The sequence below is a fragment of the Pezoporus occidentalis genome, unplaced genomic scaffold (assembly GCF_034315485.1).
Source record: "Pezoporus occidentalis ecotype Australia unplaced genomic scaffold, CSIRO_AGI_Poc_V1 ctg220, whole genome shotgun sequence".
Lineage (NCBI taxonomy): Eukaryota > Metazoa > Chordata > Aves > Psittaciformes > Psittacidae > Pezoporus > Pezoporus occidentalis.
The window spans coordinates 282,755-307,699 of NW_026914073.1; the positions used below are offsets into that span (position 1 = coordinate 282,755).

General features: G+C 41.4%; 1 protein-coding gene across 5 annotated transcripts in view; it reads left to right on the forward strand.

Annotated features, from left to right (window-relative positions):
* Positions 1–24,945, forward strand: part of DNAI1 (dynein axonemal intermediate chain 1) — a 154,228-nt gene that overhangs the window by 8,035 nt on the left and 121,248 nt on the right. For 4 of the 5 annotated variants that reach the window (XM_062620365.1, XM_062620368.1, XM_062620369.1 and 1 more), the window contains exons 2-9: positions 3,290–3,358; positions 5,140–5,238; positions 6,135–6,215; positions 7,780–7,906; positions 9,289–9,368; positions 11,374–11,529; positions 13,808–13,867; positions 16,219–16,359. In XM_062620365.1, coding sequence (XP_062476349.1) covers positions 3,290–3,358; positions 5,140–5,238; positions 6,135–6,215; positions 7,780–7,906; positions 9,289–9,368; positions 11,374–11,529; positions 13,808–13,867; positions 16,219–16,359 — 813 coding nt within the window. The remainder of the gene's footprint in view (positions 1–3,289; positions 3,359–5,139; positions 5,239–6,134; positions 6,216–7,779; positions 7,907–9,288; positions 9,369–11,373; positions 11,530–13,807; positions 13,868–16,218; positions 16,360–24,945) is intronic. The other variant, XM_062620366.1, reaches the window with a different exon arrangement.

Below are 24,945 nucleotides of genomic sequence, written 5' to 3' on the forward strand. Positions count from 1 at the left end.
TGTGAAGAAGGACAGTGTGCAGGCTTTGGGGAAAGATTTACAGGGAGAAGGAGCTTACAAAAGAGATAGCAAAAGGACAAAGCACAGGCACACCAATAAAAAGGAATGTCAGGATTGCCCTTTTCAGCAAGTGGAGCAGCAGTAGACTTTGTGCTGTTACCTGAGTTAGGAGGCTATGTAAAACACTTTATATTTTTGGCTGACACATAGAATCACAGAATAGTTAGGGTTGGAAAGGACCTTAAGATCATCCACTTCCAACCTCCCTGCCATGGGCAGGGACACCTCACACTAAACCATCTCACCCAAGGCTCTGTCCAACCTGGCCTTGAACACTGCCAGGGATGGAGCATTCACAACCTCCCTGGGCAACCCATTCCAGTGCCTCACCACCCTAACAGGAAAGAATTTCTTCCTTATATCCAATCTAAACTTCCCCTGTTTAAGTTTGAACACGTTACCGCTTGTCCTATCACTACAGTCCCTAATGAAGAGTCCCTCCCCAGCATAATGTTTGGTCCCCGTTTTGCTCCCTGTAATAATTTTAGAGATCTAGTCATGATGAGTGTTGTCTAGTGATAATATTGCCAGAATACTAGGATCTCACCTCTTCATGTTTGTGTCACCTTCCAGCTGGATTCCAACAGTTCTAGACCCACTTGGAGTTTATTTTATGTTAGCTAACACAGTTCCACACATTTTGCCATTGGTATGGCATGTAGTAGTATGCTAGATGCTATTGTTTTGTTTTCTTTGTTACCCCTAAACCCAATTTTCTTCAGTTCCTCCCTCTGCAAATCTACATTTCTCTAACCGGCCAGTGATGAGATGCTTACACTTGTGGGGTCTCCCTGTGTCAAGCCCGTGCCCCATCACTTATCATCACCTGCCTGTACTCCTCTATGCCACACCATGGGTCTCCTCAGGGTCTCCCAATCATATCAGGCCTGTATTATATCATTAAGTTACAGTCTTAAAACCATGAAGGTACTGTATGAGGACAAAAGAAGTAAAGCAAATTAGCCATAGGCCTCTGGTTGATTAGAAAAATTGCTCACGTTGTGTTCTACAAACAGTACAGTGCAGGGAGCAGGGCAGGGTTTGTGCTGTCTCCTTCCAGTGCACTCTAGCTTTTCTTCAGTGCCATTTTTGTGTTTTAATACTGTTGCATATATGTATTCACAGGTGGCTTTTCGGATTATGTTAATTGAAATCTATGCAACTGCCAAACCAAATTACCCTCAGATTGCCTTGTCGATGCCTTTGCTGCAGGATAAATGCTTTTATAGACTCATTTACAAAGGGCAATAGTGAGCAGGCTTTGTTTCATGTTTAAAATCAGAAGTTTGATTTTGATTTGGATCTGAATAAAACTCTGCTCTGAAAATCTGTTGCTTAGATTGTGTTGCTTAAATCACCTCTGGTTCACATGTAGCATGCTCTCTGTAGGATAGGATGTGCTGGGGACACAGGACAGTTGTGTAATCCAGTAGTCTCAGCAGCGGTTGTGATGTAGGGGCTCTTAGGCTCTCTGATCTGCTCTGCTACCAGCCCACTGTAGGATTATAAAGGAAATGTCATAACTCTTTATTTTCCCTACTTGAGTCATAATAATTTGTATTTCAAAGCAAGGCACATTTTCTAAGCATATAAATGTATCGGACTGTTCATTTTTCATCGGTTTTAATATGTATCTTCCAGAATAAAAGTAAATGCAGTTTTAGGTGGCTTAGGTGGTACAAGGGGAAGTAGTACTGAAAGACACAGCCTCACATTTCTGCTGCTGTTTCTTCTTCTCTGAAAATTTTTCTTTTCTGAATTCTTATTGTCATGTCTTAACAAGTAAAAGGACTTTAGAAAAAAGGCTTGGGGATCCTGGGTCGAAGTCATTATAGCTGCTTAATTGTTTAATGCGTAGGAAGCAGATGGTAGAAATGAATATTTAATTTTCCTAATGAAGGGGAACTATAAGAGGCATCTAGGAATCTCTGTAGAGACCATGCTCCTTAAGGTGTTCATAAGAAGTATGGAAAAGGGGATGAAAAATGGATAATATGATAAAGCTGGGATTGTGAGTAGACTAACTAGGAAAACCAGATGAAAACAGCAAGTGGCGGACTTGAAAAGCAAGCAGGGGTTCTTTGCATTTGCATGTAGCTGTACCATGGGAATCCTTGCTGTGGAAGCTGTGCATGCTAACAATGTGCATGGATTCCAAAAGGACTGAATAAATTTGTAGAGAAAAAGGTTCACTGGTATGAAATAAAAATGACAGCATTTCTGTTTTAAGTCCCTGTGGCAAGCTGAGGGGGTATCCTGGAGAAAGTTCCATAGATCTCTGCTTTGAATACTGCTGGAGGGGGATACTTGGCTAGTTTGACCTTTGATCTGATCTGGAAGGCATACTCTAACATTCTTCTAAAGAAAATCAATAAACCCTTGGGAGCTTGCTCTTCCACACCTTCATTTTCCTTCCCTCTTCTCTAGTTTCCTTTCTTTCCTGTCACAAAGACAAAAACTTTTTCCAAGTACCTACTTCGGTGTTCCTATCCATCCCATCCAGCGTTTTTCTGGCATCCATCTTGAAACCTGTTCTTGCCCAGGTTTTGAATATTATCTCCTTTGTTTAATTTATCAGCTCTCCCTCCCTGTGCCATCTGGGTTTTTGGTCCTGTTTGTCCTGCAGTGTCTTCTCAAAAGGATCCTCTTCATTTTCTCTCTCACCTTCTGTGAAGTTTTCATAAAGCTTTGTCACTGGTGCCCTTCTGTTATTCCTTAAACTCTGTCAGGCTCCCTATAAACAACTATTTCTTTGTTTTCCTTGAAGCCTGTTATAGATGTTTTTCAGTGCTTGGGGAGGTTGGCAGTGGTTAACTTTCCAGCTGCTCATCAGTGTTTTCCGTGTTTTTTTAGCACTTGTGTATTTGTAGGTGTGGATCTGCTGTCTCCAGTCTCACCATGACATGCAGGCATTTGGAGAAAAGCAGCTTTTCTGTGTGTTTGAGCAAGGCACTAGAACGCTCTCTGTGTGTGACATTTAGGGGTATCACAGATAGACAGTAACAAGCAGAGAGCGTAGTGTTTCTTCATCCTGAAAACTGCCGTCTTGTATTGTTAAAGGGACAGCCTTTCAATTAAATTATTCATAGGCAAAATACTGGAATGTTCGGCTTTTGAAACATACCATTGGAGCAAACATTATTAAGCACATTAAAATTTTATTCTGCTTTGGTTAAATTAGGAAGAAAAGGTGCTTTGAAGGTTTACATTTGGTATGTTGTCGCTTCAGGGCCAAGGTGGACCTTCAGGAGGAAGGGCAGGACTACCAAGGGTTTTGAGAGCGGCATCTAAAAAACGGGTAAGATCCACAAATCCACAAGTCTCAAAAAGTGTTTTTTCATTCTTTATCTGTGAGTTGAAAACTAGATGCAGTCTGAGCAATGGCCTGTTTTATGGAATTGGTAACATTCCAATTGATTTAGCAATAAGGTTAGGAAGCTCTAGATTTCCACTGAGAAGGGAATTACACCAGCACTTTAGAATAAAAGTGGCAGCTAAAGCAAAAGTACAATGTAGGTAATTTGCAATATGAAAAGATTAAAATAAATGTATGGGGTGTAAATTCCAAAATATCAGCTGGAGAGGGTGAGAAAACTGACTGCTTGTTTTAGAAAAATCAAAGCATATCCCATATTCACTTAATTAACATAGAAATACAAACATTAAAAAAAAAGGTAGTAACTTTCTGATTACAATCCTTATTATAATGTTTTTACTTTTGAGCAAATAAATGCTTAAAATAGCCATATTTAATCTACCTTCCCCTTATTTTGCTGTATTGGCTTGGATGGAAGAACGACAGTTTACGTGTCTTTAAACAGACATGGTAATAAACAGCTTTTCACTTTCTTATAACAAATCACAGTCTTGTTAAACGTTCCTCTTTTGACCCTTTTCATTTACTTTTAAATGAAAATCATAAATAAAAACATTAAACCCACAACACTTTTTATGTGATTCACTGGGGAAAACAGCCACTGATCTAGTTGGCATCGAATTATGAATGATAAATGTCCTACAAGCAGGTGGGGAGCATTAAATCACAAACAACTGTTCTGCCGTCATAATCTTTCATGTATTAGAGCGCCTGACCTTCCTTACAGCTTGCCTCATTTCAGCTCCTTTAGGGAAGAAAAAGGCTGCAGTCTGTGACTTTCCCTGGATGCCTGGCATATGCAGAATACTCTCAGCCACTGCATGGTTTTACACATCATTGTGCTATTTATGTTTGTGGCACTCTGCAGATAGCAAAGCTTTGCTGGGTCCAGTCTCTGTACCTGCAACCAGCCTTCACTTATTTCCGGCGCTCACCGCCAGCTCTATAATGTCTAGCAGACCTGAGAGAACTGTATTTAAAAGAATGATTGATTTATTTTAAATCAACCCATTACACATTTCTGACTGAGGGATAAATTTTGCCTGGAGCAGTTAAACACTTTAATCAGCAACTTTGTGTTCTGGCAGTTTATCTGTGATGACAATTAATTGAAATTCATCCCTGCAATGATTCATTTTCCTGTTAATGATATCATACCATGACATCAACCCAAACACAGCCTAAGGAGAGCAGCTCTCTGTGTTGGGAGAATGCAGACCTGCTGGCCTTCATGAGAAAATGGTTAACATTCCTCCAGGATCCCCACCCCTGCATCTTTGTATCTCAAACTAGTTTCTAAGTGTAGCTTATAGAATAGCCCTTCGGAAGTAATTGCAGGTCCTTGACTTGTGCCCTTGAGTAGTCCTAAGGTATGACTCATTTGGGTGTATATGGTCAAAAGAAACAGAATTGCCAACTTTTAAATCAAAATTGAAGTACAGTTACTTAAGTTTTGTTATTGGAGTTATTCCAGTTTTGTTACAGGCCAGGAATTATCTCCAGACAGCAGCTCCTCATTGCTGAACTCTTGCCGTCAAATGTAGCCATTCAACAATCTTCAGATTTGGGCCTGCCTTTTGGGGTTATCTGCTCTGCTCAAAGTACAGATGAGTTGGGGGGATGCTGCTTTTATCTCCTTGTTCCATGCCTGGAGAAGTGCTGCTCTGGGAGTTGTACTAATGGGTTTGTCATTCCTCTGCTAGGATGACGATGTCTCCACGGAAGCAGGAGACGTGGCAGATGCAGGGACAGGAGTAAAGGCTCTAGTCAAACCCCCTGATCAACTGGAGCTGACTGAGGCTGTGAGTAAAACAGTGCCTGTAGCTGTCATGAGATGTATACAAAATTCTATAAAATGAAGCCTACCTCTTACCCATTTGTTTTGGAGGGATTCCTGTGAGATGAAAACTGTACTTGCTGAAGTACAGTGTCTGCTGCATAAACTGAAATGTCTTTCAGCAGGAAAACAGAGAATGTGCTTTTAATCACAGTTCCGGCCTTAAGGCAGTGTAACTGCGTGGAATTAATCCAAGAGGGGAATGGGGCAAAGGCGTCACTTAGACAAAGAGGACCCCAGGCCCAACCTTTTAGCTTTTCAGGTGTGTGTGTGATATACAGTTCTACAGTTTTATGGCCATTTTCTGTCAGCTTGGTTCAGTACTATTGCTGTCAGTCACCATTTCAGCTGCAGTTGGCTCTCTCTTCCACTGCCATATAAAACTCTAGTTTGCTTCCTGTCCTTCAAGTAGTTCTCAAAGGGAAGATACACCTCCCCCTACTCAGGTAGTGAAAATAGTTAACTTGAGTACTGCATTTTGTCTGCAGTGGTCAATCCTGCGAGCACTGCTACTGATCTTATTGTTTATGCATTTTTGGACAGTGTACACTTCAAGGCACTGATGAGCTTCCTTGCCCTATAGAATGCAGCTAACATAGCTTAGATAAGAATTAACGTCAGCTAAAAGATTCAAGAAAGCCCATTGAAATACAATGGTGGGAAGCAGATGACTGTTTTGGATTCCACTCTGAGCTTGCTTTGCCACAAGCATTGTTCTTGTGAAGGCATCAGCTGTACGTGAGGTATCTGCAGGAAATTGAACATCATAGAACTGACCCTAAACCTGCTGATTTTTGTATTCTGTTTGTTGTATTAATAGTGGAGTTTTATTTACAGTAGTATTTTTTTTCCATTCCAAAGGAATTAAAAGAGGAAATTACACGCGTCCTGAAAGCTAATAATCCCCATGCTCCCCAGAATATCGTCAGATACAGCTTTAAAGTAAGTGTGGCATGACCTGTAAATCACAATGACATTTTTTGCAGTTAAATGGTTTTGTGTTTACTTCTGATTTATAACTAGGTAAATTTCCTTTTAATGTGACTTCATCTTGTTACATATTTGCTGCCAATGGTTCTTAAAGGGTTTTTGCAGAGGGCAAAAGTATAAAAGCATTGATGTATTAATTCATAAGTAGGGTATAACAATTATTCAACTAGATCTGGCAGTGAACATAATTAGTACAGTTAATCTCAGGCAGTAACTTTCTCTATTCTGTGGTGGTTAGAGGACAAAAGGCATTGCTTTACTCAGTTTATAAGACAGTTATACCTCAGTATCCCCATATTAAGATTCAGTTTGAATTACAGGAGAGCTCAGAAATGTGCTTTATGAAATCACTGACAAGCTCTGTTCCTGGTGAGTAGGAGTGGGCAGGAGAGGGTGCAGGAAAGACTGCCAGGAAACATCTAAGAGTCACACCTTCATGTCTGTATGTGTAGAGCATATGTTGCATTACCCTGGAGCAGTCTCTCCAGGTAGCATGAACATCAATGCAAGCTGTGGGAGGGGGAGATTGAAACCGTGTCTTCGCCTCCCACTCCTCCCTTGCAAGGGTTACACCCCCTGAAAGAAAGGACACAGGGACAGCTCCTTCATCTTTGGCACTAGATTATTCACAACCTTAGGTAGGGAACAGTCAGTCAAGTGGAATATTCCTGAGCCTGTCTTACCTCTGCTACAGTAACTAGTTTGACCAACCATTACATGAGATCACCAGGGAAGGGAAATCAGTTTTTGTGGAAACAAATAAGGTCACTTTATCTTCCATTTGGAGTTGATGTTTTCTGTATTCATGGGATAGAAGCAGGTGATGGATGATCCGTAACTTCTAATCCTGCGCAGTGACTAGAGTGGGCTCAGTGCTATACTTGGTGCTATGCTGTGATTGGTACAGAAAGCAGTCATACTTTTAAGAAGAAGCTATTGAAGCATCTGTGGTCTGCAGTGGCTTCTGATCACTTTTAGCTGCATCTTAAAATCTTAATAGGTGGTTTGAGACCAGGTGCTTGCCTGCACTGTACAATGGTCCACAAGAAACTGCCAATCAAGCTAACATCAAATAGCTGAATTAGTACAGTGCTTGTAACCAGGGCACAGTGGTAAAAGCCTGTACTGTCCCCAGGTCAGAGTTGCTTTCTACATATGGTGAGGCTTCTGTGTAGCTACAACAGCATGTTCTGGGATCTCAGGGCAAAAGGACATGAGAGTTTCCTACGGAGTGCTGTGTGTAGTAGAGGTCGATTAGAGCTATATTTAAACTCACTTGCTGTTACAGTGCTGGGGAACTAGAGGTCTCATGTTGTTGCTTCTTTTTGTGGTATTTTTAATTTATGGCTCTCAAGTGTCGAGAGATATAGGAAGAAATTCAGTGTAAATATGCAAATAGCAAGCATATATTTATCAGTATGGATCTTCTTAGCCTCAGCAATTTGGTCTACACAGTATTTCTGTTTTTAAAATACTTTTCCTCCTCTGATTTTGGTGTTTTTTTTCTTCTTGGTAGGAACGAGCATACAAACAAATAAGCCATGTGAATCAAATGGCCATTCACTTCTCTTATAATGGAAACCTGATACCCAAAGATTCAGATGAAGGCAGGCGACAGACTATGAAATCAACCACTGGAGCAGGTATGTTTATTATCTGAAGCCACAATAATCTTCAACTGGGTACTGTTGCCAGTTACTAAACATGAGGGAATGATCATGTTTCATCACCATGGAATTGAACAGCTCCTGTTTTGGCTTTCATCCTTCTTGGGAAACAAAACTAGAAAAAACAATCAGCCAGATGTTTGCTGCTGTGTAGAAAATGGTGCATGCTTTCTGAGCCATGTAAACACTAACACTGAAACTTTCAGAGCTATTTACTGTCTTTTAAACATCTTCAATTGCCATTAGTTGAACATAAATGTCTAAACTCCCTAGCTTGATTTGAAGGTTTCAGACATGATTTAAAGTGTCAAAGCAGAAATGTTTGGAGGCTGGGTGATCATACAGGAAACTGGGATACACTTCACCAATTTTCACACTTTAACAGGGACATCTCCTTCTAGACAATGTGGGATACAAGATATTGGGCTAGTTAGACCTTTGATCTGGGCTATTATCACCATTCTGAAGTTTTCAGTCCAAAGACACCTTAATCAGAGGCTGAAAAGCTCTGTTGTTAGTAAAGAGTTTTAGGTTTGAATTTTCAGCATGGAAAGATGTACTGCCTAGCAATATTCTTGTATTTCTGTTCTTTGCAAAAAGAGAAGTTGTGTCACAAAGAGTGTACTTTCAAGGTGGTAACTGTCAGGTGCAATGAGAACACAGGATAAGCTCGTGGGAGAAGTTGTTACTTGCAGCTTCTGAGGGTCAGCACCTCTTTTATTTTACACTCAACAAAATGTGTATGATGATTTGAAGTAGGACAAAGTGCTGTAGGGGATCTTCAATGCCACGAAAGCATGGATTATTGTTGTGGGCAATGTTTTTTGTATATTCATAAATATCTAGTTTCAAGCAGCTTGGTGCTAGCATGACTACACACTCAAGACTGTGATTGGAATGTTGACATCCACCATTCTCTAACAAGACTAGTATATACATGTTGATCCATATAAACAAGAACAAAATATGCTGTAACTCTTACATGCCTTGAAGGCATTCTTCACAGTTATATAAAATTCCAACCATTTTTTGGGGGCAGAGAGGTCCAGAGCTGATTGGATACCCAGAGACAAAACTATTCATGTCAGAACTGGATTTAGGATTTGATTTGAGTTGAAATCAGATTTTTTATTTCAGTACAGCCAGAATGACTGCAGTTTTGTTCTGGTAATAACATTGTCTCTTTCCATGGCTTCAAGCAAAAAATCAGCTTCCAAATTAGGAATTGGTTACTGTGTTGTCTAATGAGAAAAGGATGCATCTGTGTGTTAATACTTCAGAAGATAGAAAGATCTGTGGAGTATGGGATAATACATCCTATTATCCTGGACCTACTCACTTATCCTTTTTGTCATCAGAAAAGGCTCCTGCTGAGACTTCTGCAGAAGCATCTGAAGAAACACAGGTTAAAGATGAACAAAGCACAGGAGATACTCAGGTAATTCTTCATAGTCATCAAAGAGCTGTCAATTTTATTTTTAGTATCAGATTTTACATGCCTTTCTTATAAAATGGGCTTGCTGAGATGCTTCTGTGATTGATTCTTTTATGCCTGAGATGTCTCTGCTGTAGGTGAGATCCTTCAGATTCTACTGAACAACTAGGATCCTGCTGCCATTTTTCAGTATGCAGAAGCTATGTAGGAGGATGAGGTCTCTCACACCAGCTCTGTCTTTATGCAGATATTATATCAAGGTAGAGTGTAATTTGAGGGGATCTGGAATCGTCCTGCAAAGGATGTCCATTCCTGAAAGAGAAATTGGTGAAAAAAAATGTGGAGGGGTGAAAGCAGCAAGCATAACTACATAGAATCATAGAATCACAGGATAGTTAGGATTGGAAAGGACCTTAAGATCATCCACTTCCAACCCCCCTGCCATGGGCAGGGACACCTCACACTAAACCATCTCACCCAAGGCTCTGTCCAACCTGGCCTTGAAGACCACCAGGGATGAAGCATTCACAGTTTCCCTGGGCAATCCATTCCAGTTCCTCACTACCCTTAAAGTAAAGAACTTTCTTCTTATAGCTAACCTAAACTTCCCCTGTTTAAGTTTGAACATGTTACCCCTTGTCCTATCACTACAGTCTCTAATGAAAAGTCCATCACCAGCATCTTTATAAGCCCCTCTTCAGATACTGGAAGACTGCTATGAGAAGCATGCAGCTTCTCTTCTCCAGGCTGAACAGCCCCAACTTTCTCAGCCTGTCTTCATACAGGAGGTGCTCCAGTCCCCTGATCATCTTCGTGGCCCTTCTCTGGACTTGTTCCAACAGTTCCATGTCCTTTTTATGTTGAAGACACCAGAACTGTACACAATACTCCAGGTGAGGTCTCACGAGAGCAGAGTGGAGGGGCAGGATCACCTCCTTCAACCTGATGGTCACGCTCCTTTTGCTGCAGCCCAGGATATGGTTGGTTTCTGGGCTGCGAGCACACACTGAAGCCAGCTCATGCACATTTTCTCAACGACCAGCACTCCCAAGTCCCTCTCTGCAGGGCTGCTCTGAATCTCTTCTCTGCCCAACCTGTAGCTGTGCCTGGGATTGCTCCGACCCAGGTGTAGGACCTTGCACTTGCCATGGTTAAACTTCATGAGGTTGGCATCAGCCCACCTCACAAGCGTGTCGAGGTCCCTCTGGGTGGCATTCCTTCCCTCCAGGGTATCAACCGAACCACACAGCTTGGTGTCATCTGCAAACTTGCTGAGGGCACACTCAATCCCACTGTCCATGTCAGCGACAAAGATGTTGAACAAGACCGGTCCCAACACCGATCCCTGAGGGACACCACTCGTTACTGGTCTCCAGCCGGACATTGAGCCGTTGACCACAACTCTTTGTGTGCGGCCATCCAGCCAGTTCTTTATCCACCGAGTGGTTCACCTGTCAAACTGATGTCTCTCCAATTTAGAGATAAGGATGTCATGTGGGACAGTGTCGAACGCTTAAACATGAGTTAACATGAGTTAAGCAATGTTTTGATTTGAAGGCAGTTGGCTGATAAGGAAAGGAGTATGCTGTGAGAAGTTTGTTCTTATCCACACAGTGTCAGGCCTTTGAATCAAATTCAGACTAGTTTCAGATAAAGCTCACTGTCTAGCAAGGAAATGAAATCACAGGTAGTGGGATTTTAACACAGTCTCCTGATCTCTAAGTCCATTTTAGGAAAGGCAGTCATGATGTATTATGTTGCTTATGTCAGGCTTTGTTTTAAGTAGCTTCCATTCCTGTTTTTCCATATTCATGTTTAAATACCATTCCAGAACCTCATTGTTCTAATTGCTGGAAGTCTCCTAATTTCCATCTTAAATATTGAATCTTCAGTTATAATCTAACTCACTAGGCAAAAGAACTGGAGCTGTCTGAGAAGAATTGCTTCTGAAGAAGGAGAGAGATGTCAGGTTCTTTCAGGGTGGAGTCACTGCTCTATTTTGTTGCAGGCTGCGGGAGAGGAAACGGCAGAGGAGTCAGGACCAGAAGTAGCTGAGGCAGCGGAGGATGAAGAGGCTCCTCCCACCAAAAAGCCAGAGAAGAAGCTTGCAAACCAGTTCAACTTCACCGAGAGAGCTTCAAGGACACTCAACAACCCTTTGCGGGTATGCTGCTATTTCCTTGAGTGACTTGAGTGATCTTTACTTTGGGATCATCTGTGTTTGTTTCATATCCTGTGATCTCTATAGCTAGTATTAGGAGGAAGAAACAGTGTTTTACTGTGGTAAAACATTCTGGGTGATGAAAATGGTGACAGAAAAGTTCTTGCCTCTTGTACAGCCTAAAGAAGTTTTGCTGCTACTGTAAATTCTTAAACTTCTACTTGGATATAATACTTTTTATATCTATTTTATCATCTGCAAAAGTATAGAGCAGTGGTTAGGGTAGTAGCTGAGGGCTTGGAATCCATTAATTCAATTTCCTTTTGCCAGAGAGTTCTTTTATGGCCTTGTACTTCAGTTCTTGCCCATGGAGCAGGGATAGAAGTGCTCCTATGTTACAGAATCACAGAATCACAGAGCAGTTAGGATTGGAAAGGACCTTAAGATCATCCACTTCCAACCCCCCTGCCATGGGCAGGGACACCTCACACTAAATCATGCCACCCAAGGCTCTGTCCAGCCTGGCCTTGAAGACCGCCAGGGACTGGAGCATTCACCACTTCTTTGGGCAACCTGTTCCAGTGCCTCACCACCCTTACGGTAAAGAACTTCCTCCTTATATCTAATCTAAACTTCCCCTGTTTAGGTTTGAACCCATTACCGCTTGCCATATCACTACAGTCCCTAATGAAGAGTCCCTCCCCAGCATCCTTATAAGCCCCCTTCAGATACTGGAAGGCTGCTGTGAGGTCTCCACGCAGCCTTCTCTTCTCCAGGATGAACAGCCCCAACTTTCTCAGCCTGTCTTCATACAGGAGGTGCTCCAGTCCCCTGATCATCCTCGTGGCCTCCTCTGGACTTGTTCCAACAGTTCCATGTCCTTTTTATGTTGAGGACACCAGAACTGCACACAATTGAAAGGATAATGGTATTTGTGCTTGTATTAAGCACAGGTACTACACTAACAGACTCGCGTAAGTACGACAGATCTTTACTGCTGCTACATGGGACTTTTCGCTCCGTCTCCATGCATGCACTTTCCTATCAGTACAGGTCCTAGACTTTCCCTAAGCTTTTTACTGAGCCTGCAGCCACTCCCATTGAGTGTGTCTTCAGCAGGCCTTCTGACTGAGCCGTAGTGGTGATGCTGGCCCCTGGTTCAGTGCTCAAAAAGGAGCTTTCTGAATTGGTAATACAACTTGCGGAGAGAAAGTTCTCCTATTTTCCTTGCTGCCCTGGAATCAGAGTACATACAGCTTACCCAGAGAGCCTGTCTGCCTTCTTGCAGCTATTATACCTCAAGTGACATGTCTTTACAGCTGATGGGCTTGGAGAGATCTAGGAGTTACTTTATTGCTGGAGCTACTATCTCCTTGAAGACATACCATCTTTGCCCACTAGGACAGATGGAGGATCTCAGGAGAGTTTGTCCAACAGAGGGGTGCTTACTGCAAAATCTGAGCTAAGATTCTGCAGCTCAAAATCCCCTGTGGAGGCCACTGAATTTGTTAGTTCCCTGTTCTCAGATCTGCATGTTCTCTTCCTATTGATTTTACTGGGAGAGGCGCACGTGCCACTGTGTGATTCTGCGTTTGAAAGCAGAATAGAGACCATATAGCTGTGAAGTGCCACAGTATGGTGTACAGGATGTGCAGTTTCCACCTCTGAGACTGCTCCATTTCAGAGGTCAGTGAACTACTACAGGCAGCTTCTTAAAAATGTCCTGACACGACAGTTTTTCGAACGAAAATGCTGCTCAATGAAATGAAAGTATCAGAAATATATTCATTTATTTCAGAATGTTTATGTAAGGGTGATAAAAATATGATTTAAGTAACATGAAACTAACTGTTTATAGGTTATCATTCTGTTCAACTCTTTTGCTTTGACTGCTGTACCCAAGTGGGGTTTTAACATGTAGGTCAAAACTTTTCAAATTTGGTGGGATATCATAGCTGATACTGTAATCAGTAGCAGATTGTTTCAAATGGTAAAATGAAAGAAGCCATTTCAACTCCTTCAGAATGAAATACTGAAATTAGTTCTTTTAAGTATGTTGGAAAAAAAGTAAGAACCATATTTTAGTCCACCAGTAAATGTATTTGTAATTGCATGATCACTTATAATGTTTGTGCAGTGCTCTAGGAGTCATTTGGATGTTGAATTAATCTTAGATCAATATTAATCTAACTACCTGCTATGAGAAGGCTGTTTCCACAGATGTCACTGAAAAGAGTTTCAATGCAAAGATTACACTTCTTTATGCTTGTTCTTTATTCAGGAAAAAGCGTGTCAGTCGGAGCCTACACCTTGTAAAGATTTCTCATCCACTGTTAACCAGGTATATTCTTTCAAAGTTTTTTTAGAGTTTATGTATGAAACTGAGATATGAGAAAGGAAAAACCTAATTGCTATGTTTACGTTCCTTGCAATGGAATGAAATCCCATACTGTGGCCTTGCTCTTTGGCTTAAATTTGAGAGCAAACTAGTGTGGCCCTCTTTTCTGCCGTAATGGGTGAACTTGCTAATGGTTTATATTTCTAAGGCCAAGTGTGTTGGTTTCATTGCTTTTAATTGATCTATCACTTGCCAGCCACCCTGTCCAGTCTGCTTAGGAGTCTTAAATGAGTGAAAATGGGGAAACCACAGTGAGAGCATGATTCTGGACTCAGCAAGAGGTGGACTGCAGCTTGCAGGCACTGTCTCCTCTGGGGCATGGCTCTCTCTGGAGTGGGGACTGTCCTGCTGCTGAAGATCTCCCATCACTGTGTGGTGAGTGAGCTGGTTATTTAGGAGGAGCTGTGATCCAGAATTTAATACCTGGTCAGCTGCAGGACACCTCTATCAGCTGATCCCATCAGAGGCAGGATCAATGGGGACTAAAATACACAAAAAAACACCAATGAAATAGTGCTTAGGACACGTCTGCATGCTAGCTCCACTTTGAACACTGTGTTTAGAGAGTGGAGAACTCTGAGGATTTCATACAGCTGGGATTTCAAGAGGGTTCTTTGAAGTTTTAGGAAAGTTGTTAAGAATTTGATGTGTGCAACACTGTGTTTTTTACCTTGTCTAAGTTCAGCTGTATGTGAAAGCAGGTTTCTAAGCCTGAAGCTGAAACTGGTGAGACCTACTGCATAAGGAATGTGGAAGGTCCACACTAAGCCTATTGCAATAGACTTAGCTCTATTTTGTGTAATGGGAATGTGCCAATTGATTAATGATGAAGAATTATATAATATTTCCTCTACCTCTTAAAAATGTAAAAAAAATGTGCATGCTATTTTACACATTAAATATGCTATATCTTTCACTGGAAAGGCAATCCAGCCAATTCTGCTAATTAATTTTCACAGATATTTTCAACATGTATTTGTGTTTGTCACTGTGTTGCAAATACTGCTTAAAGTAGTGTACCCAACTGGTATTTGTTACCAGTGTACCACAGGAGAAGGTATAAGGTAATGGAAGCAACTTAAAAAATGGAAAACTGATAGGAAGCGGAGCGAAGGTGTCTTTGTAACCCAGTCTATTCCTGAACTTGAAATCACAGAGTAATTGGCCTAAGATCTCCCCCCCCTCCAGTTAGTTGCCTTTCTTTTTTGATGACCTGAGAATTAGGGAGAACAGAACTGTTTAAGACAATTAGGCTGTTGCTGAAGTTAACCTACTGTACCAAACTCAAGCAAACAAACTCATGAATTTGGACCCCACCTAAGTTCTGCATGAAATGTCTGAAAATTAAAAGTTTTCCCATGTTTTCCTTTTAGTCTGCTGGATTTTTGAGTGGATACAAGATGAAATCTTAACACAAACTCTTTTTTACCTCAATTCTTTTTTCTTTTATTCTTCCTTATGCTCACAATTTCTTATTTCGAAGTTTTCTGTTCTACTCCTCCTACTCTTCTTATCACATCTTCTTTGTCATCTTCCTGATGTCTGGAACATCTTTCAATGTCATTTTTGCTTGCAAGTTTAAAACACAATGCAGGGTTTTTTTGCTACAGATTTCTGTTACCATTTTTTTTCTCCAGTGCTCTAGTCTGTATTTTGTGTTTGAATCATACCTGCTTTCCTAAACTTATGTGTCAGAATTAGATTGCCTTTGTTTTGCCCTGAAAGTAATGTACCTGTTTCAGATACGGTACTAGCATTCCAATGCTGATGAATAATTCTTAAATAGAAAAATTACTTTTGTATCTACTCAAGTAAGGCATTTGTGTCATGTGGCATAGCAGAAGATACAAAGCTGCTCTCAGTTTGCATTTGATCATATGCTTCAGAGTTGGAGTCCAAGATTTCAACTGTGTTAAGCAGCTACGATTTAATTTTCCAGCGCCACATGAGAAATGTCATAGAGCGATGTTTAATGCATGTTTCCTGTTAAGCTCTGGTAAACTGACCAAACACAAAGTCCTACAAAAAAGATGCAGGGTCAAAGCACCAAGAAGAGTGTTCAAGGAATAAATCATCAAGAATGCAATAAGGTGTTCTTAAAAAGTAAGACATACCCCATCAAGCTTTAAAAATCCTGGGCTTCAATCCTCTACTCTTTGTGCAACAAGCCAGCTGTCTTTAGCTGATTCCAGTGGCAGTGTTTTTGTTGTGAGGACACATATTTTTTGATGGTGTAGGATAGCTGTTTTGTGGCATATAATCAGGTCCTGATAAATCCTGCCTCTGTCTCTCAGTGGGAGATCTATGATGCCTATGTGGAGCACATTCAGAAAATGGAAAAGGAAAAAGAGAAAGAGAAATCAAAACCTCAGGCAATAAAGAAGGAAGAGGTGAAGAAGAAGAAGGAAAGAAAGTTTACCTCTCTGGAGTTTCAGGTACATTTCATAATGCTGGAAGAAGGCTGCTCAGGGTGGTGGTGGATGCATCCATAATGAAAGTCAGGGGAAATATAGCAAGTCATGCTGACTGTGTAGCTAGTTGTCTCAATTGTCAAGTAACAACCCTAAGAAATTAAAAAAATTATTTTCATTAGGAACTGTGTTTCCAAAACAGGATTTCCATTTTGCTGTACTTGTATGGGAACACAAAACAGGGTTAAGCCATAATCTTGTCTTAAAACCTGATTTCCCCTTGACATATAGGTCTCTTTTTTTTTTTGTGCATTATCATGGTTTTGATAGTGGATATCTCATTTTTAATTAGCATGTGAGAGATAAAAGAATGAAATAAGTAGAAACAATGTGTGACTTTGCAAAGAACTCCAAGTGATGCAGAAGTTTTAGGTACAATCTTCCAATCTGAAAGGCAAAGAAATTTAGGATTCTTTCAAAATGTTAATAAAGCACTGCTATTTTAATGATAATTTTATAGATTTATAATTTATATGTTTTATAGTTATATGCATATAAATGATATATAATATGTGCTTTATATAAAAGTTAATCATGGTTAATTAAAATCAAAGCCTACGTACTTAAATAACAATTCTGTGAGGCTTGACCTAATTTGAAGGGGGATTTCGTGCATGGCTTATTCATTCAGTTGGAAAGTGACAGAAATGTCTCTCTCCAGTGTCTGAACTGCTATGCCACAGGCAGTAATTACACAGCATGGTGATACCTCAGTCACAGTGATGTGATCATCCCAAGAGGGGGTCAGCCACTCTGATCCCTATGGAGCAGCAGTGTGAATGTCAAAGACTGCTGATCTGGAGTGGCCTCCATTAGACTGGCTTCTCAGATTAGCAGGTATCGTAACTCCTGCCAAGATCCCAGATGCTGTTTTTGTGATCTTGCTGTGAGGGTGATACGGACTCCTAATCCAGCATACTCTGTCAGGAGTGCCTTGCAGGGATGCCACAGTCCATTCTGCTGAAGTGACAATGTCCTCATCTTAAAAGTGTGATCCCAAGCACTGAGAATACAATACGGTGGTGCTGAAATGTGGGAACTGCAAGCCATCCTGTTCCCGCTATGTGGATAATTGAGGAAGAAGAAGAAGAATTGCTGGTAGCGCACCTGTGTCTTGAGCGAGCCAGGGGGTGTTTGAGTTGCAAGGTTGGGATGAAGCAGCCTGGGGAGTGATGGTTTATAGAATAGAATTTATAGTGACTGAAAACAGTCACTGGGAATGATGTAGTTGCTGTTTGGCTTCATGGCTCAGACCCATATCTGTATGCTGTAAATTACTATGCTTGAGTGAAGAAAGGGGAGCTAGTTGTGAAAGCGGTGTGTGTGTTTAGCCTCTTTCTTTACAGAGGCCACACTGAAAGATTTTCTTCATGTTCCAGAGTGCTTAGAGGGATGGGGGGTTTCAGGAAGTTTCCATTAAGTTTTAACACAGTTTGATCTATACAGAATTGTGGGTTGTTCTTTCCTCCCCAGTCCAAGTTAAACCAATTCCAAGGCAAAGAGAAATAATTTCTGTCATGACTGGAGCAAAATGCACTGAGAGCAGTAATACAGAAACAGGGGAGTAAATACTTAATTTGCCACTGAAATAGGTGTAGATATATCAGCATAACTAGGATATGTCTATGTAATAGAAACTGGCTTCTGAAACTGGCTTTAGCACTTTCATACTATATTGCTGATTCAGCTGTAGAGGATTTGGATTGCTTAGCGACCCCAGCAACAGTGTGCCAACAAAAGCCTTATAGTATAAACAGACAAGGAACATGTTTTGTCTATTCTTGTGAGAGGCTTCTTCTTGTGAATTGTGCCACTGGAATTCACAGTCATTTTGAAAACTAGTAGATCTTTCACCTGAGTCCCTTGAAGAATTGAACCTGAAGTCAGTGGTACAGTTAAATGGTGTACGCTAAAAGCTGATAATAAAATGAAGCAAAAATTCTACCTATGAAAACATATAGTAAAAAACCTTCTTCATGCTCCATGCTGGAGCAGGAGGATGCCCAAAGGAGGTTGTGAACCTGTGGGAGGACCACACTGGAGCAGGCTCCTGGCAGGACCTGTGGCCCCATGGAGAGAGGAGCCCTGGAGCAGGTTTGCTGGGGGACTTGTGACCCCTCAGGGGACCCACACTGGAGTATTCTGTTCCTGAAGGACTGCATCCCATGAAGGAACCCATGCTGAAGCAGTCTGTGAAGAACTGCAGCCTGTGGGAAGAGCCCACATTGGAGAAGTTCATGGAAGACTGTCTCCCATGGGAGAGATCACACGCTGGAGCAGGGGAAGAGTGTGAGGAGGAAGGAGCAACAGAGACAATCTGTGATGCACTGACCACAGTCCCTATTCCTGTCCCTCTGCACCACTTGGCAGGAGGAGGTAGAGAATTTGGGAGTCAAGTTAAGCCTGAGAAGAAAGGAGGGGTTGGGAGAGGTGTTTTTGAGATTCAGTTTTTATTTCTCACTACCCTCCTCTGATTTGATTGGCAATAAATTAATTTCCCAAGTCAAGTCTGTTTTGCCCATGAGAGTAAGTGGTGAGTGATCTCTCCCTGTCCTTACCTCAACCCACAAGCTTTCGCTATGTTTTATCTCCCTTGTTCAGCCGACATGGGGAATGACAGAGCAGCTTTGGTGGGCACCTCATGTCCCTCAAATATCAACCCATCACAGTCAGTTAAATGGATCTAGAGAACAGAAAGAGGATGTGCTACATCCAGAAGCAGTGGTGCAACATCTGAAACTTTTCCTCAGTTTTCAATAAAGGCAACAAACAGAACATGTAGAGCACATCATATCAAAGAGGATATCAATGATACAAGATTTTCTGAGCTGAAAATAATTGGAAGTGGAGAGAACTAGGCAGAAGTGTTGTATTTGCTTGTCCTGTTCTCACTGTTCCCGAGCCATCTGCTTATGGTTCTGATTACAGAGAGGATTCTGGCCTGAGACATGCCTGGTCTGATCCAGGTTGACCCTTCTCATGTTGTTATATGAGTGTAGAAATGACAGTATCTGAGGTAGAAGCAAAATGCAAAGAGCTTAATGCAATTAAATTGATGCAGGCTAGCTCCTCTCACCCTGAGATGACAAGGCATGAAATCACAACTCTGATAGTAAGGATTTTTAATGAATCTGTCTGAAGAGAGGTGGAGCTGTGTAATTGGAGTATAACAAGGATATATTATACGTCAGAGAGGTAGAAATGGTTCCATAAGTCTGATCTTTAACAGCATATAAGGAAATAGAGTTAATAGTGATGGAAAGAATAGAGACTTGGGAGTATATATGAAATGGGATAAAATAGCATGTTTGCCAAAGGTAGGTTGTGTCAAAAAAAAGCGTCTCTTTCTTATTAATATGAGAAGAAGTTGTGGTTTCCTTAAACAAGGGAAGTATAGTAAAAATAATCTGGCTGAAATTCTGTAAGGCTATTCCTATAGTGCCTTTAGGAAAAGATCAGATAAGCCAGAAAAGCTGTTATTAGTACAGATTGGGAGGGATCAGTGGATAGGAGGACTGCATTTTAGAGTATCAGAACAATCTTTGATAAGGTGAGGGTTTATAATTTGAAAAGACAGGGAGAAACATGAGTGTATTGCTTGGTGAGTTGTGATACGGCTATGAAAAGACAAGTGTATTGCTGGAATATATTGTGAGGAATAGCAGAGAAATACTTCTCTTGCGTAATGTGGGGTGATATCTGGAGTAGTACAGGGATATGTGGTTTTGATCACATCTCTACAAAGATGGTAGATTACAAGCCTGCATAGATATGGAAAAGAATACAAGAAATGGTAAGCTTCAATACAGAAAACTAAAAAAAACCTTTGCATATTTCTCTGGTAATCCAAATTGCAGAGAGGGAATCTGAAGTAACTGAGAGGGAGAAGAATTACTAAGGCAGAGAATAGTGTTGGCAGAAATACAGGTGGATGTGAACCATTTAGGAATATGTTACAGCTGTAACTTACTGCACTGAACAGTCTCTAATCTCTCCTGAAGCAGAGGTTGAATGGTTTCTTCAGAAATCCAGATGAAATTTATATTTATCAGAGAAAATATGCAGTCCTGGTTCAGACTGAGGACCTGTCTGACTTGCCTACCGCACTGTAGCCTTATCCTTTCTGAGGGACGTATGCCTTGTGAGACAGCCCAGCTCACAGGGTCATAAGTATAATTTGGGCCACATAAGTATAAAACTGGCCACAGTTTTTTTTCTGAAATAACAGCTGAAATTCAAATGTAATTAACCTTCACATTACGGTTAACCTGTTCCTGGTTATTCCTAGGGGTGAATGAGTTGTTACTGATCCCTTTGTCTTCAATCTGCTAGTATTTTCTGGTGGAAATGAACAGATAAGTACAACCTGGAAATTAATACCTACCTTACAGGATTCATCCTGGTAATCCTTACTTAGAATTGGCAGTGGGTTTTTGCAGTACATGGAGGTGTTGGCTGGGTAACAAGACAACACCCCTGTACTGTGCTTTTTTCCTTGCAAGGCAGGAGTTCTAATTGTCACAGTATATAGGCACAGATGGAACTAAATCTGGCCACTGCCATAAAAGATAATAAAACATGCTTTTACAAATATATTAGCAATAAAAGGGAGGACCTTATTGCTCTCTACAACTACCAGAAAGGAGGTTGTAGTGAGGTGGGGGTCGGTTTCTTCTCTCAAGTAACAAGTGATAGGACAGAGGGCATGGCTTGAAGCTATGCCAGTGGAGGTTTAGGCTGGATATTAGGAACAGCTTTTCACAGAGAGGGTGCTCAGGCATTGGAACAGGCTGCCCAAGGCACTGGTGGAGTCACCATCCATGGAAGTGTTCACAAACCATGTAGACGAGGCCATCCGTCAGTGACATGGTAAGCTTAGTGCTGGGGGATGGTTGGACTTGATGATCTTAAAGGTCTTTTCCAACCTAATTTATTCTGTAATTCTATATGTATTGCTAGAGGTATGAGCAGTTACTGCACTGGTTTTAGGATGGGGTTTGTCTTCTGGATATACAGTTTTACACCAGCAGAAGGGTTTTTTCATGCTTTAGTTTACTGCAGTTACACATTGGAACTGACCAGCTGCTGAGAGGCAAATGTGAAGCAATTAGTGTTAATGAATAGTAGAGCAAGACCAAGACATTTATTTTCAAAATATTATCCCATTATACATCTTACATATGATTCAATTAACATTAGTGCTGTTCTAAAAATAATTTATGCACAGAAATAAATGAAACAAATTCATTAGCTGACGAGCTCTCACTACATTTGGCTAGCTAGATCTTTCAGAAATAAGATAAATTAGGCCTATAGCTTCCATTGAAAATCTATTTTGGTAACACATGGAATAAATCAAACCTGAGATAGGACAGGATCCAATAAGAAAACAACTTACTCTGATCCAGTGTCATGCCGAAGATGTAGTTATTCATGTCTGTATTGCTGTCAGCAAAGCTACCTAGCAGGAAAGCTGACTTTAAGCTTTTTTCGATTCATCTGAGAGTTTCCTGCATTGCAGGAAAAATTCCATTGAATAATACATTATTTCTGTATTTACAGGTGTGTGTGGGGGCATGCTGTTTAAAGCCTGCTTTCCACTCATCAAAAGGGAAAACCATCATAGATTCTGAATATCATACAATCCCAAACTGGTTTGGGTTGAAAGGGACCTCAAAGCTCATTCAGTTCCAACCCCCTCCCACGGGCAAGGACACCTTCCACTAGACCAGGTTGCTTCAAGCCCCATCCAACCTGGCCTTGAACCCTGCCAGGGATGGGGCAGCCACAGCTTCTCTGGGCACCCTGTGCCAGCGCCTCAGCAGCCTCACAGGGAAGAACTTCTGCCTGAGAGTTCATCTCAATCTCCTCTCTGGAAGGTTAAAGCCATTCCCCCTTGCCCTGTCTTTATAGTACATGCCCATGTAAAAAGTCCCTCCCAGGTTTCTCATAGATCCCTTCAGGGTTCTCTAAGGTCTCCCCTTCAGGAGCCTTCTCTTCTCCAGGCTGAACCAGCTCAGCTCTCTCAGCCTGGCTCCAGAGCAGAGCTGCTCCAGCCCTCACAGCATCTTCTTGGCCTTACTCTGCACTTGCTTCAACAGGCCCACTTCCTTATGTTGGCAGCCCCAGAGCAGAGCACAGGACTGCAGGTGGGGTCTCATGGGAGTGGAGTAGCAAATGACCCGCTGGTCACACTTCTTTAGATGCAGATCAGGATATGACTGGCTTTCTGGACTGCAGGTGCACACTGCTGGCTCATATTCCATTTTCCATCCATCACTTCCCTCATACCCTTCTCCTCAGGGCTACTCTCAATCCATTCATTGACCAGCCTCTATTTGAAGGTTTGGGATTGCTCTAGCCCAGTTACAGGACTTTGCACTTGGTCTTATTGAACTTCATCAGGTTTGCACAGGCCCACCTCTTGATCCTGTCAATGTCCTCCTGGATGGCATCCCTTTCCTCCAGTGTGTCAACTGCACCACACAGCTTGGTGTTATTACAGATGAGACAGGATCTAGCATTCAGCTTTGTGTATGCATAAGTAAGCCTTATCCACTGATCTTCAGCCCAGAATGATGTCTTAGGATGAAATTCAGAATGCTTGCAGTGCAAGTTTCCTGCTCTTCTAGCCTTTAACAGTGTAAGAGAACAAGAGCCATGATCCTGCTCATGTCTGCAGGGTACAGCACTGCCATTTATCTCCAGCTTTTTCCAGTAGCAGATGCATATTAAAACTGAAGAGAATTTTTTTTCTGCATAATAGGTGAATGGAAACTAACACAACTGATGGATCAGCAAGGCTTGGAGGATCTATTCTTTATGCCTTGTATCTCTGACTTCTACAATACTGGAGAGAAAAAGGTTTAATTCGTTTCTGTTTTTTAAACGAAAATGTAACCTTTTCAGTTTTTAACCCATGTCAATTAAGCTTACTCAGAGCAATACAGTGGTGGCAGACAATGGCATTTTTATAGTCATGATCCCAATACTGCTGGGCAAGTGTTGACAAAGGTTAATTGCCTTTTCTTGAGGAAGTGTTTTAGAGAAAGACAGGTCTTACTGCGGCTGAAGCAATAACGGCAACTTGAAGTCAAAAGAGAGATATTCCAGCAACTGAGAATATTGATTATTACATGAGATGCCTCAAGCATCCTCATTCTCTCTGTCTTTGATTTCTCAATATTTTTGAATTCCTGATGTCTAAGGAATATCATGCTGTGTTAAAATGTGGAAAAAAAAAAACAAACAAACCAAAACCACCATTTATTTTCCTATGCTTTCTTAAATTCTGAATTTGGCAGTAAATGCTCTGTGCTGTTCTCAAGAATTTTGCCCACAGATTGAGGGAAAACCTGAAGAACATTATAGTGGCCACACTGGTTCAGATCAAGGCTCTAACCATAAGTGAATGTGTAAACTGTAAGAACACAGCAAGAGTATATCCCAGTTCCAAATAGTCTTCTAGCCTTCAACTGTTTCCACTTATTTGCTAAGCTTTATATGCTCTAACACATAGATGGAAACACTTGTTCAGTCTTCCTTGAAACTGTGTAAAATTCGTGCATCTACAACACCCTTTGACAAGGACTTTCACAGTTGTGTCATCCTTCTGTAAGAGTCACCTCCTTTTCTTTATTCTGAACTTGGTTTCCACTAGCTTCACTGGACACCCCTACTTTTTTGTACCAGAAAAGACAGTGAACAATCAGTTCCTGCTCATCCTCTCAGGGCCATTTAGGATTTCATAGACATGTCTCATTATCTTCCCAAAGCATCTCTTCTCTAGACTGGGAAGTCCCAGCCTACTCAGTTTTTCCTGGTACAGAAACCATTCCAGACTTGAACATGCCTTGTTGTTCTTCTCCGAACTTGGCTTCAAGTTCTACTTTATCCTTTCTGAGATGGGAGAATAAAACTGCACACATTACTGAAGGTTTAGGCAAACTATGGATTTATTAAAAATATTGCAAATTATAGAATTGCTATTCTTTTCTCCTTTGCCCTGTCATCTTTGTGTAGTCCTGTAAGTTTCATGCTCTTGAAGCAATGGTGTCAGTCTCCCTCAAGTCTGTACAGAGCCCAGGAAAGAAGCAGAGGTCTGGGACACACGTAATATGAAGTCATGTTCTTGGTTATGACTCTGTCTGTGTGGTCTAGTTTTGGCAACTCATTTCACTATTTCTTTTCATGTTCAGGGCACCCTCTGAGCTGTGTCAAGGATGACAAGTTTCTTTTGAGTGTTGCCACTGTGGAGGAAATCATGCTGTGCTGGCAGTCACCAGTCCCTAGCAGGGTTTGAAGATGAAAGGCTTTGAAACACTAATGGGGCTTTGGGGCAGGAGAAGGTAGGGATGCAGGTCCTTGGAGCAGTGAACTCTGCGTATGCCTTGGTATTCTCACACAATGGCACAGAGCTGTGCTGGCATCATCCTAATGGCTCAGCACAGCCTGAAGACTTGGCAGCCAGGCTTCTTGTCTTTGCTGGTTACACCAGTGTGGATTTTCCTAGTGGCTGCACAATACAGAGGATGGAGAGCACACTCACAT